Source organism: Saccopteryx leptura, chromosome 1 (assembly GCF_036850995.1).
Source record: "Saccopteryx leptura isolate mSacLep1 chromosome 1, mSacLep1_pri_phased_curated, whole genome shotgun sequence".
Lineage (NCBI taxonomy): Eukaryota > Metazoa > Chordata > Mammalia > Chiroptera > Emballonuridae > Saccopteryx > Saccopteryx leptura.
The window spans coordinates 105,335,807-105,350,137 of record NC_089503.1 but is presented as its reverse complement, the minus strand read 5'-3'; the positions used below and the strand labels follow the sequence as shown (position 1 = coordinate 105,350,137).

The 14,331-nt window shown below is 41.0% G+C and overlaps 1 protein-coding gene across 7 annotated transcripts in view; it reads left to right on the top strand.

Annotated features, from left to right (window-relative positions):
- DIXDC1 (DIX domain containing 1) overlaps nucleotides 1-13,077 on the top strand; it is an 81,967-nt gene extending 68,890 nt beyond the window's left edge. For 5 of the 7 annotated variants that reach the window (XM_066373118.1, XM_066373109.1, XM_066373144.1 and 2 more), the window contains 3 exons: nucleotides 5,364-5,562; nucleotides 7,798-7,906; nucleotides 9,869-13,077. In XM_066373118.1, the coding sequence (XP_066229215.1) occupies nucleotides 5,364-5,562; nucleotides 7,798-7,906; nucleotides 9,869-9,949 (389 nt within the window). In that variant the 3' untranslated portion in view covers nucleotides 9,950-13,077. The remainder of the gene's footprint in view (nucleotides 1-5,363; nucleotides 5,563-7,797; nucleotides 7,907-9,868) is intronic. The other 2 variants (XM_066373128.1, XM_066373152.1) reach the window with 1 other exon arrangement.
- Nucleotides 13,078-14,331: the final 1,254 nt, after the last annotated feature.

Genomic DNA, 14,331 nt, shown 5'->3' with positions numbered 1-14,331 from the left:
TGGAAGTAGAAAAATATTTTAAAGTACCATTTATAGTAGGACCAAAAAAAATTAAATACATAGGTATAAACCTTACAAAATGTGTACAATTCTATGTTGAAAACTATAGAACACAGGTAAAATAAATAAAAATACATTTAAAGAAATAGGAAAATAGACCATGTTCATTGATTGGATTACTCAATGTTGTTAAGATGGTCCATTCTCCCCAAATGATCTAAAACTTCAATCAAATTTCAATGAAGCCTGACCAGGCAGTGGCGCAGTGGATAGAGCGTCGGACTGGGATGCTGAGGACCCAGGTTCGAGACCCTGAGGTTGCCATCTTGAGCGCGGGCTCATCTGGCTTGAGCAAGAAAAGCTCACCCACTTAGACCCAAGGTCGCTGGCTTGAGCAAGGGGTTACTCGGTCTACTGAAAGCCCACGGTCAAGGCACATATGAGAAAGCAATCAATGAACAACTAAGGTGTCGCAATGTGCAATGAAAAACTAATGATTGATGCTTCTCATCTCTCTGTTCCTGTCTGTCCGTCAGTCCCTGTCTATCCTCTCTGTCTCTCTGTCTCTGTTAAAAAAAAACAAAAAAATTTCAATAAAAATCCCACTAGACTTTTTGTAGATATAAACAGACCAATTCTAAAATTTATAGGAAACAATAAAAGGGACTGGTATAGTCACAAAAAGGAGTTGAGAAGGATGAACAAAGTAGTTGGATGACCAAATAATCTGATTTCAAAACTAAAAAGTTAGTTTAGTACAGGTGAATGGCTAGACACATGTTATTGGAACAAAATAGAGAGCTCAGAAATAAACTCACATGTATTTGGCCAATTGATTTTCAGCAATTGTGAAAAGGCTGTTGTCTGGCAAAAGGAGTGAAGATTTGGGTCATCCAACTAGAAAAAGAAAATAACCTGGTAGGATAAGCTTTTCCAACCAATTGACCTGGAATAATCAAAGGCCCATATAAAAAGAGTCTAGACCAGGGGTCTCAAACTCGTGGCCCACGGGCTGCATGCGGCCCGCCCACCAATTTTGTGCGGCCCGCAGACTGGCCCGCAGACTAATCCACGAAGTTTGATTAGTCTGCAGGCCGCACAAAATTGGTGGGCGGGCCGCGAGTTTGAGACCCCTGGTCTAGACCCATACCTCATGTCATATACAGAAATTAACTCAAAATAATCATAAACCTAAACTTTAAAACTAACTTGTAATGCCTTTTTAAAGTTATGTATTAGGCCCTGGCTAGTTGGCTCAGTAGTAGAGCGTCAGCCTAGCATGTGGATGTCCTGGGTTCGATTCCCAGTCAGGACACACAGTGGAAGCATCTCTCTGTTTCTCCAGCCCTTCCCCTCTTACTTCTCTCTCTCTCTCTCTCTCCCCCTCTCTCCTTCTTCTTATCCCCCTCCTGCAGCCATGACTCGAATGGTTTTAGCAAGTTGGCCCGGGGCACTGAGGATGGCTCCATGGCCTGCCTCAGGTGCTAAAATAGCTAGTTTGCCAAGCAACAGAGCAGAGGCCCCAGATGGGCAGAGAACCGCCCCCTAGTGGACTCGCTGGGTGGATCCCAGTCAAGGCACATGTGGGAGTGTATCTCTCTGCTTCCCCTCCTCTTCGTGAATTAAAAAAAAAAAGTTATGTATTAAATTTACACACATATACACAAAGATATGTTTGTAGGTCATTCTCTGAGTTTTTGTACATGCTTTTTATAGTAATTCCACATGAAGTAACAATTAACATTTTATCATGTTTTGATGTTGTATAAGACTTACTCTTCCTCATTACTGTTTTTCACTCTCTGTGTAATCCAACTCAGTCTTCTTTACTAACCAATGGAGACTACTCTCACTGATGTCACTGATGCCCTACTAGTCCTCTAGCTTTTTTTTTTTTTTTGATTGAGAGGAGGAGAGGCAGAGACAGACTTCTTTCTGCATGTGCCCTGACTGGGATCCACCTGGCAAGCCCCCTAGAGCACAGGTCTCAAACTCGCGGCCCGCGGGCCGCATGCGGCCCGCCGAACAATTTTGTGCGGCCCGCAGACTAATCCACGAACTACAGTTTCTGGTCGTTTTGTGACACTGAAAAGTGTTGCGTAACAGTTGCCTTTTGTAGACCTAGTGCGGCCTGCCGAAGGGCTGTGATCTTGCTCTGCGGCCCACATGCTGAGTTGAGTTTGAGACCCCTGCCCTAGAGGATGATGCTTTGCCCATTGGGGATATTGCTCTCTTCAGTAACCAAGCTATTTTTTGCACGTGATGTGAAGGCTAGGAAACCATTCTTAGTGCCTGGGGCCAGCTCACTGGAACCAATCAAGCCATGGCTGCAGGAGGAGAATGGAGGAGGGTAGGGTGGAAAAGCAGATGGTTGTTTCTCCTGTGTGCCCTGACTGGGAATTGAACCCAGGACATCCATATGCCATGGCTGCTCTCCATATGTCAGGGCCTCCTCTGGCATTTCATGTCATGATTACCCTTTCCTTTGAAATTTACCCAGAGTGTGTACATAACATTTGTATTAGTCAGCTTGGGCTGCCACAACAAAATACCATAGAGTGAGTGACTTAACAGAATTTATTTTCTCACAGTCCTGTAAACTGTAAGTCCCAAGATCTGGGTGCTGACATGGTCAGGTTTGGGGAGAAAGGATTCTATTCCTGGCTTGCAGATGGCTGGCTTCTCACTGTGTCCTCACATGGTGGAGAGAGGGCTTTGATGTCTGTTCCTTTTATAAAAGCCATGTTACTTTCACATTTTTATCATAGTGTAACTTTTCTGCTCCTTCACCTCTACTAGACTTTAAGCTTCTTAAGGATGAGGATTGCATCTAATTTATTTTTGCATCTGTAGTACTTAATACATAATAAGCAAGCAATAAACATTTTAAAGGGTGACATAACTCACTTCTGTATCTCTATCTTAGTTAATAGTAGTACCATGCATCCTTCTTCCCCAGGCTATAAATCCAGTTATTTTTTACTTCCCTTTTATCTCCAATATTCAACTATATCCCAAGTACCGAGACTTGTATCTTCTGAAGGTCTTTCAAGTCCATTTCTTCTCTGGCTCCAGGACTCCATCTTGCCCTTCCTCATCTTTCAGAATGTTTTAATTGCCTGTTAATAGGATCACTGGATCCAGAGGTTCTCCCACCCAACTCATGCTTTACTTCACTGCTAGATTGGCCTTTCAAAAATGCCATTCTGATCATATCACTCCCTTTTAGTATTTCCCCAGAGCTTAAGGCTAATTCCTAAATGTCTTAGACTGCCAGAGTCCTTGTGATCTGTCCCCTCCCTACTTTATTATGTCCCACAACTTCCCAGTGTATTTCTGTGCTCCAGCCTAACTAGTTAACGTTTAGTTTTATGATTACATGATCATATTTCATGCATTTATATGTATCCTTCCCTCTTGAAATGTTGATGATTTTTTTAAGTGCCTTGTTGAGGGACTTGTTTAAAGAGTCTCCAGGACGTGAGCTGCAAAGTATAGAATTGTGACAACAATTCCAGTGCCATGCGGACTGGAAGAGGGGGAGGGGCACAAAGAAAACTAAATAGAAGGTGATGGAGGACAATCTGACTTTGGGTGATGGGTATGCAACATAATTGAACGACAAGATAACCTGGATGTTTTCTTTGAATATATGTACCCTGATTTATTGATGTCACCCCATTAAAATTAATAAAAATTTATTTATAAAAAGAACAACAAAAAAAAATAAAAATAAAGAGTCTCCAGCTGTGGGGCCTCTGCCCTCCTCCAGGTGGAATTAACCACTCCATCTTCAGTCTTCCTGTGCAGTTTGCACAAAGCTGATTTTAGTGTATTTTAGTTATTTATATCCACGTCTATCATCCATACTTTGTAAACTCTTTGAGGTCAGAGATCACATGTGGTTGATCTTATATTCTCAAAATCTAGTACATGGTAAGTATACAATATATGTTTGTTGAATGAATGAATCAATCAATCAATCATAAAATTTAATGATTAAAGTGAATATGTTATTTTATCAAATAGCCACTGTGTGCCAGGCACTATTCTGATGCTGAAGTCAAAGGAGCATCAGGCATGTAGGTCTTTTCAATAATTGGCATTCTTTGAAGACAAAGTCTGAAAACTTGCTGTGACTGCTGTGCAAAAAGAGGATGTCCTTTCTTCTCCTATGTTAATCTGTCCTTCACACTTGCCTTTATTTTAAACCCCTTCCTAGAAATGCTCTAGGAATATGGCTGCCAGTTTGATTGGGATCAATATGTAGGAAAAGTCAAGAAGAAAATAATATGTAAATATAATTGTAGAACAGATTTTAATGAAACTTTAATTATTGGTTTTTTTTTTGGTCCTTACGATAAAAGTTTCTGATTGGTCTTTTCTCCTATTCTCTTAAAGTCATAATCACAAGTAACTCATTAATAAAAGTTTTCTATAAGTACTTATACAAAGGGTAGAGACAAGACATGAATCAAGCCTGACCAGGCGGTGACACAGTGGATAGAGTGTCAGCCTGGGACACAGAGGACCCAGGTTCGAAACCCCGAGGTCACCAGTTTGAGTGCCAGCTTACCAGCTTGAGCGCAGGGTCCCTGGCTTGAGCAAGGGATCCTAGACATGACCCCATGGTCACTGGCTTGAGTCCAAAGGTCACTGGCTTGAGCCCAAGGTCGCTGGCTTGAGCAGAAAGGGTCACTCGTTCTGCTGTAGCCCCCCCACCCCTGCCTTCTGAAGGCACATACAAGAAAGCAGTCAGTGAACAACTAAGGTGCTGCAATGAGGACTTGATGGTTCTCATCTCTCTCCCTTCCTGTCTTGTCTGTTTCTATCTGTTCCTCTCTCTGTCTCTCTCTCTCTCTCTGTCACACACACACAAAAGATTTGGATCAAAAGACCTGAGTTTAAAAACCCATGGACCAACACACAGATCCTCTGTACCTAAAGGATGAAGTTGGTCTTGTACCTAATTGAGTAGAGGCATGAGGCCCATTGGCATCTGTGTTCTTAAGATTACTCCACTCCTGTGGTTCTGGTTCTTGTTCTTATTCCTGAATTGCATGAGCTTTCTCTATCACAGACTTCCAAAATGTAAGTGTTGGCAGTGTCTGCAGCTCCTGCTATGTGTCTGTTCTGCCCTATCTGAAATATTGCTGGGTTCCTCTGAATTCTTTCGACTCTTAGCAATGGTGCCTGTCAGAACATTTGCTATTTCCCTGCTGGAAGTACCTGGACTGGGCAAGAAATGATGGTCCTTGTGAACTATGTCCATGACTAAAGCATTTCTTGTGCTGACTCCCTGTGGGTCACATCCTATGGACTTGGTGTCTGGCAAGGGTGTGAAAGCTGTTCTGTGACCTCAGGCAGCTTCATCCTCCTGGGACCTGTTGAAGAACTGGATGTGAGGGATGGTTGGAAGCAAGCTGAGTGTTCTGACCACAGAATCTCTGTGATTGCAGAGCTGCCTCACTCACAGAGCTCCCCAGCTGTCAGCACCTGTACTAAAGTGCTCTACTTCACTGACCGGTCACTCACACCCTTCATGGTCAGTATACCAAAGAGGTAAGATTCTTGGATCTATTTCTCTTTAAAAATGACAGACAGGCAGAATCATTGCTTACTCCCATTTGTCTAACCAGGTATGAGTTGTTTGAGAAGCTTATGGTAGAAGGGCATAGGAGATAGAGTCTAGTTTCAGCTTTACTGGCAGCATTACAAGGACAAAGTCATGATCTACCATTAGGCACAGACACAACAATAATGCTTCGAATTCTGATATGCAGATATGCTTTGAGTTAGGATAAATGTTTCTTAAATGCTTAAAATAGCTCCTGTTGATAGCCATTGCAGCCTGGCCATGATCTTTGTTACTGTTTGATGACTACAACTAACCTATTAAGAATTCATGTTAAAAACCTTCAAACAGGCCCTGGCCAGTTGGCTCAGAGGTAGAGCCTTGGTCCTGTGTGTGGAAGTCCTGGGTTTGATTCCCAGGCGGGCACACAGGAGAAGCTCCTGTTTCTTCATACTTCGCCTTCTCCTTTTTCTCTGTCTCTCTCTTCCACTCCTGCAGCCAAGGCTCCATTGGAGCAAAGTTGGCCGGGACACTGAGGATGTCTCCATGGGCTCTGTCTCAGGTGGTAGAATGGCTGTGGTTGCAAGGGAGCAATGGCCCAGAAAGGCAGAGCATCGCCCCCTGGTGGGCATGCCGGGTGGATCCTGGTCGGCACATGCGGGAGTCTGTCTCTCTGCCTCCCAGCTTCTCACTTCAGAAAAATACAAAAAAAACCAAAAAACGGCCTGACCAGTGGTGGTGCATTGGATGAAGCGTTGACCTGGAATGCTGAGGTCGTCGGTTTAAAACCCTGGGCTAAACCGGTTAAGGCACATATGGGAGTTGATGCTTCTTGCTCCTCCCTTTTCTCTGTCGCTCTCTCAAAAATGAATAAATAAAGTCTTTTAAAAAAACACACACAAAAAACAAACCCCTGCCTTAAAAAAAACCACCTTTAAACACTGGGTTAATAGTTTCCCTTCTAAGGTAAAAGGCTCTGAAATAAGGTATTTATACTGTGGAACAAACTATGGAGAAAGGTGATAGGATTTCCCTTTCTTAGAGAGTCTGCTTACTTGGTCTGGGTTAGAAAGTAGCTTTCTGAGACTAGAAGGATAGATGGTGATACTTGATTTAATTCTGCCAGCCTAGAAACATGAAGTGTTGCAAAGAAGGAAATCAAGAGAACTTAGACATATTGGTAGTTCAATGAATTAGATTTCAGAAACATTACGTCTTATTTCCAGAGAAAAAGAAAACAGTGATTTGGCTACTGCCAAATAAATCTATTTTAAACTCTCAGATCACCTCATACGTAATGCCATGTTTGTGCCCTAATGGTGACTGGTTTCCAAACCTCTGCTGTGTTAAAATCATCTGGGTCAGGTGTCGGGAACCTGTGGTTCGTGAGCCAGATGTGGCTCTTTTGATGGCTGCATCTGGCTCACAGACAAATCTTTTTTTTTTTTTGTATTTTTCCGAAGCTGGAAACTGGGAGAGACAGACTCCCGCATGCGCCTGACCGGAATCCACCCGGCACGCCCACTAGGGGGCGACACTCTGCCCACCAGAGGGCGATGCTGTGCCCCTCCGGGGCATCGCCCTGTCGTTACCAGAGCCACTCTAGCGCCTGAGGCAGAGACCAAGGAGCCAACCCCAGCGCCCGGGCCATTTTTGCTCCAATGGAGCCTCGCTGCGGGGAGGGGAAGAGAGAGACAGAGAGGAAGGAGAGGGGGAGGGGTGGAGAAGCAGATGGGCGCTTCTCCTGTGTGCCCTGGCCGGGAATCGAACCTGGGACCCCTGCACACCAGGCCGACGCTCTACCACTGAGCCAACCGACCAGGGCCTCGCAGACAAATCTTTAATAAAAAAAATAACGTTAAAAATATAAAACATTCTCATGTATTACAATCCATTTCCTACTGCTTATGTTCATGGTTGCGGGTGTCTGGAGCTAATCACAGCTGTCCTCTGGGACAACACCAAATTTTTATTGGATAATGCGTAAGGTACATGGGTCGTTGTATGGCTGTCATGGAATTACATTTTAAAATATTTGGCATTCATGGCTCTCTCAGCCAAAAAGTTCCCAACCCCTGATCTGGGTTATCAGAAGCAGTGACCCAACAAGGCCATGCTATTTATGCTTCAAAAGATTTTGACAGCGGCCTGGGTTCAAAGCTGACACCTTATCTTTTCAACCTATTGATAAACAGTCTATTTTAGAGCTCTGTTTGTTGCAGGTTGGGAGAGGTGACACTGAAGGATTTTAAAGCAGCTATTGATCGGGAAGGGAATCACCGGTATCATTTCAAAGCGCTGGATCCTGAGTTTGGCACTGTCAAAGAGGAGGTACAGTACCCTTGCGGAGTCTGGTGGTATTATTGGTGTTCCTGAACCCCAAAGCCTCCTACTGGAGGACTAGTAACCAGAAGTGCCTGAGTTCCCTGACCAGGTCAGAGGACCTTCCCAGAGCCTTAGACCAGTCTGATTACTCTAGACCAGTGGTTCTCAACCTTTCTAATGCCGTGACCCCGCAATACAGTTCCTCATGTTGCAGTGACCCCAAACCAAAAAATAATTTTGGTGGCTGCTTCATAACTGTAATTTTGCTACAGTTATGATTCGGAATGTAAATACCTGATACGCATTTTATGTATTTTCCGATGGCTTTAGGCGACCCTGCTGGGGTTGCGACCCACAGGTTGAGAACCGCTGCTCTAGACTGAGGTTGGGGAATGGCCCAAGAAGTTGATAGCTTCATTAGTTCAAGGACTTGATTACCTTGACCAGACTGGTATAGAGTTTTTATTTTAAAAAGATAAAAGTTTTGGGGAAAATAAAGGACCTTTGCTTAAACAAAAACTTGGCTTTGCTATCCCTTTTCTATCTGTTGCTAAATTCTACAATAGAAAACGTTGTGCTTCCGGTGTAGAGCAAACTAAATAAGTAGGCATGAATATGGAATTGTATATTGTGTTGGTTTCTCAGATAATGAAATTAAGAACTTCTAGAAAGTCATCACTGCTTATTCTTAACTCCTTGACTATTATCTTAGCCTATACTTCTCTTTATAATCCATCTATTAAAAATAAACTTATTTGGGGAAGAGAGTTCTGAGTTATGGTGTATTTTAAGTGCTTTCATTGTGGTTATAGAACGAAAGGTTTGGAAAAGCCAGTGTTTTATTTTGTATGGTTCCTCACTTAAATGTTTTAATAACCCTGTTCTATTAGTGGCTAAGTAAATGAATTGAATGCAGGAATGAAAAGAACTTCATGTAAACACATTAAAATTGGTCTTTCTAACCCTTTCTTTACAATGCCCAGGACCAAAGTTTTCCCTATTCTTGTTTTAATGTTTATACCAGGGGTAGTCAACCTTTTTATACCTACCACCCACCGGTTCCACAGTAATGGTGATTTATAAAGTAGGGAAATTACTTTATAAAATTTATAAAGCAGAGTTACAGCAAGTTAAAGCATATAATAATAATTACTTACCAAGTACTTTATGTCAAATTTTCGATGTTTGGCAGAATAAATCTTTATAAAACAACTTACTATAGTTAAATCTATCTTTTTTTTTATACTTTGGTTGCTCCACTACCGCCTACCATGAAAGCTGGAACGCCCACTAGTGGGTGGTAGGGACCAGGTTGACTACCACTGGTTTATACTATTGCTTTCACCTAAGAAACCCAAAGTGCTTTATGGTTAGTAATTTATTAATTCTTATATAATATGTCTCTATGAACAAAGCATTGTTAGGTATGCTCTTACTATTTCATAGATGTGGAACCAAGAATATGTAATTATATATAAAAATTTTTTACATTATAACTTTAGGGACAAAACCAAAGGGACTCAACTCAACTCAAAGCTTTCCTCTACACTTTAGTTTTTATTTATTCATTTCTTAGCAAGGGTGGGAAAGGAGAGAAATAAGAAGCATCAGTTTGTAGTTGCATCACTTTAGTTTTCATTGATTGCTTCTCATACGTGCCTTGACTTTCGTATGTGTCAGTGACCCCTTACTTAAGCCAGCGAGCTTGGGATCATGATCCCACACTCAAGCCAATGTTCCTGCATTCAAGCTGGAAAGCCTGGGCTCAAGCCAGCCACCTCGGGGTTTTGAACCTGCGACTTCAGAGTCCCAGGATGATGTTCTATCCACTATACCAACGCCAGGCAGGCTGTGCTATACTTTCTTATCCTTTATGTTTAAGGTCTTATTTTTACCAGCAGCTGTTGTTTAGTGAGACTATCTATCTTACTGTTATTTTTTTAAGTATGGCTCTTTTCCTTTCTCTAGGTTTTCCATGATGACGATGCCATCCCTGGATGGGAAGGGAAAATTGTGGCCTGGGTAGAAGAAGACCATGGAGAGAATTAATGCCAAGTTTTAGATTGGGGCTTATGGAACTTGCGACTCCCCAGCTGCTTCTTCACTCAGGAAAGAGGACTAAAACTAGACTACACTAAGAAGTTTCTAGTTCATGCTGCCAAAATAGAAGCTTCTCCAAGGGTGACAGCCACAGGCCAGTCCTGTTTCTGTGCCTGATATATGTGGTACTTAAAATCCCTGTCCAAGTGTAGACCATGAATTCATCTGGAGTTCCTTGTCCATGGGAACGCAGTGTTGTATTCTACTCTGAGGACAACAAACCGAAGGCCTTAACCAATAGGGATGGATGGATGATCTTACCTGGAACCTGGGAATTGGATGCATCACTGATATGTGTTACAGTGTTATTTAATTGGCCTCAGTGGTTGCAGCAATCAGAGTCCCAGCAATTGTACTCACAGACAAGTGAAGTTACCAGCTCTTTGCTTCTTTGCAGCTATTACAAAACCAGGAATAAGTCATGGGGTGGTACCAAAGATAGCCATTCTTCAGGAATCTTTTGGACTAGATATGGATGATGCTGAACTGTTGATTGGATGGAAAAAGGGCTGTCCATATTGTGCTTTATTATGCTAAAACCATAATTAAGTAAGACCTTGGGCCGCCTCGTGTCTTAACTTGTTCTGCAACTTGTCCTTTAGCCCACAGGGGGCACAGCTCATGTATTGCTAGTTTTCTCTGGGGACTCTTCAACTTTAGAGCCCCCTTTTTCCCCCTTCCAACTGATGAACTTTGTATTTGAAAGGAATAAGGAACGAAGTCCTTACAGACCCAGGTGCGAATGGAAAGGTGCTTGACTTCCTTTCTCTTGTGGCTTTCTCAAGCTCATGCATCTTCTTCACAAAGGAGACAGCGCATTCATTTCAGTGTTTGTGGCTTATGAAGTATTGAGCATGAGTTGCTGGTCTGCCTCTCTTCATGTCAAGGCCAGAATTCTTTTCTATTATATACTTACTTTCGGATGGTACTTTAGGGCACAACAGAAGCCATGGGGCATGAAGCATGAGTTGTAGTAAATGGCAGGGTTTGATTCTGGGTGAGAAAACCTAGAATCCTTTCTCATGTGCAACATTGTCAAGTGTAGAAGCTAAAAGAGAATAGTTACATTTCCTCATTCATTCCTCAAACACAATCAATCAGCCATTTTATATACACAGAGTTTTTGCCCCCTAAAAGCAGTCTGCCCGTGATCACCAGTGTACACTGCCAACCAGAAGAGTCAGACAGATCAGTTCTGGGTTTCTGACCTGTCTGTTTCTAGTTCATCTACCCTTTTCAGCCATTTGAACAGACTGCTCTGTGGAGTGCTGAGATGACATTTTGTTGTTTTATATAGATGTGTCTTTTTAAAATTGTTCATGTTTGGAGAATTCTTTTGTACTTGCTTTTTTTTTTTTTTTTGTCTGGTAACCATGTCTATTTTTATAACTGGAATGCTAGTTCTATATATTCTCATATTCAGTATACCATATCCATTTTCCAGAGACCCAGCAGCTTTTATATGGCTCTTCTCTTACCGGGCCTTGTGGTTTCAGAATAAGCTTTATTTTATTACAAGCATATTAATGATAACTCTTGTTCCAGTTCTACCTGCCATTATAGTTGTGGAGGTAGTTTTACATAATGTTTGATTACTCTCGCAGACAGGAGCTCAAAAGACAACTGATGTCTTTGATGTAAGTTTACCTAGTCTTCTACTGAAGAATGATTTCTCACCAGGAGTGACTACAAAAGTTTGGGAAAGTCAGTCAACAGCAACAGTAATTCACTATGAAAGAAAACAGTATAGTCTTAGTTTCTTTTTCCTAGAAAGTCTGGAGAAAAAGTCCTCTTGCCACTAATATGTCTATTGCATGAATTTTAGTGTTTTGCTATAAGATAGCACAAGGGCTATCAGGCCAAAATTTATTATTGTATTTCCAGTATGATTTATCTTGAGTGTCCATCTCTTAAATCAGGTTTTACTTGTCAGTTTTCTTTCAGCAAACATTCTTACCGTCACGTAGGATTTACCTTTTCAGAGAGAATTAAATCAGAAAAAAATTTCCAAGTCCTCTATTTTATTTGTATTTTATCTCTGTATCCTTTGGAAAAGGAGCTGCCTGGCCTCAGTGCCTCCATAGAAAGCTGAAGAAGAGTTCAGGGGAGAAAAAGGTAATTTTATCCCTTTAGTTCATTTATCTCATATGCCAGAAGTAATAACTAAGCACCCCCATTACAGAATGCTGCTCCAGTAATTCCTGTGTAAAATGTGTTGGTAATCTTCATTCCAGTTTCTAAAGACAGAGAAACCTCCTGGGGAGGAGTGTGCATCGATTCATTCTGGCTTGAATAATTTCCTATCAGATATACGGTGGTGGGGATGGCACTCTAGGAGGCCTTTTGACTTGTTCAGAGTACTGTCCCTTATGGCTTTTGTGTGGGATAGCCCATCCTGCTACTGCTGAAGTTCTTTGAGAAAACGAATGAACTAAAATGTTTATAGAGTTCTTAAGATAATCTTCAAAGCTTGTTAAATTCAAAAATGACTCTCTTATAAAAACTAGTTTAGTAGAAAGCTCAATTCCTTGAAAAGTCTTCATTTAAAAATGGAATATTGTACTTACTCAGGTTCCTAAATTAGTTGAAATTGGAACACTTGACAATTTGTACCTAAAGGATTTAGGTTAAACTTACCTGGAAATTGTAGTACTACTTACTTACCAACGTTTCATCTCTTTTTGACCAGGATAGCTGTAAATCAGGGAAAATATCTTATGCTCTACTTCCAATCCAAGAGGACTCTAATTATGTAAAAGCATTTAGGTCACAATAATTTTCCTTTTTTTCTATAAAATAAACATGATTGCACACTCCTTCTATTGTCTGAATTTATGTAAGAGGTATAGCTTGCTTAAAATATATATGTAAAGTTATATTTTATTAGAAACATGGGTGTTTGCAACCATTGCTTTTCAAAGAGATTATTACCATGTAATTTCTGTTTTACAGTGTTTTCATAAAGACTGTTATACCAGAGGCTTCTGATTATCAGAGTGCTAACCAGTTTTAACTGCCTGTATATACCAGATTGGTGACCTAATTAAAACTATGAATAAAACGGTTTGCAAACTAAATACCATTCATCATTTTCACTTCTGTTTATCAACTGAAATTAATCAATAAAGCAATTTACATTTAGTGAAAATAAATTTCCTCAAGTGATCTCCGTGGTAGCATGTTTACTCATTACTTGGGGAGTGGAGATAAGGACTACTTTATTGCTACAGATATTTTACTATTGGTATTTCTAATGTAAGGACAAAATAGATTATTATTACCACAGAATTCATTGATTTAGCACTTATTTTGAAGCTATATATACATATCTAAACAAGAACTCAAGAGTGCAAACCTTATTAGTTTTGAGTCCTCCTTTTCCTTAAATTCCTTTATCCAATTTGTTTAAGGAAGTTCAGGCCTATTCTCTCAGGACTGATTTGAGGAATGTAAGAATTCCTAGCCTACCTCTGGGGTCATCCTTTCATCCCTGGACTGTTTGTCCTGTGCCTTCCTTTGATTTAGCTACACCTGTCAAAAGTAAATTCAAAATGCAAACTATATATGCACTGAATGCAAAACAAGGTTTAAGCAAGGCCTAAGTAAGTGAACAGGAAACTGAATATTATCTCCAAAGGCTAATTTAGGTCCAGTTATTAAATTCAAATGCAGTGTAAGTAGGTATTTCAGGCAATTCTCAAGTCATTTTTTTAGTAATTTATAAAATTATAGTATAAGCCTTTTAACTAATCACATTCTTCCACTGATTTCTCCAATTGTTATTTGTAAGTAGTTTTACATAACAATATAATTGCTCTAGTCTTAAATACGCCTTTCCATTAAATCTGGAAGTTTTATGTTTCTCAATTGTATTGCCTGCATATTATTCTGTTAGGTAGCTGTCCCTGCTTAATCTTTCCCTTATTATTATTGTTATTTTTTTTAGAGACAGAAAGAGACAGGAAGGGAGAGAAATGAGAAGCAGCAACCTGTTGTGTGGCACTTCAGTTGTTCATTGGTTGCTTCTCATACATGCCTTGACCAGGGGGCTTCAGCTGAACCAGTGACCCTTTGCTCAAGCCAGCAACTTTGGGCTTCAAGCTAGTGACCATGGGGTCATGTCTATGAGCCCACATTCAAACCAGGTGAGCCTATGCTCAAGCCTGAGACCTAAGGGTTTCAAACCTGGGTCCTCAGCATCCCAGATTGATGCTCTATCCACTGTGTCACTACCTGGTTAGGCTCCCACATTTTTGTATACCTGTAGTTATGTCTTTCCATTTCTTTCTCTGTTATACTAACACTTTTTCTCCCTTACTTTGAATGCCTGG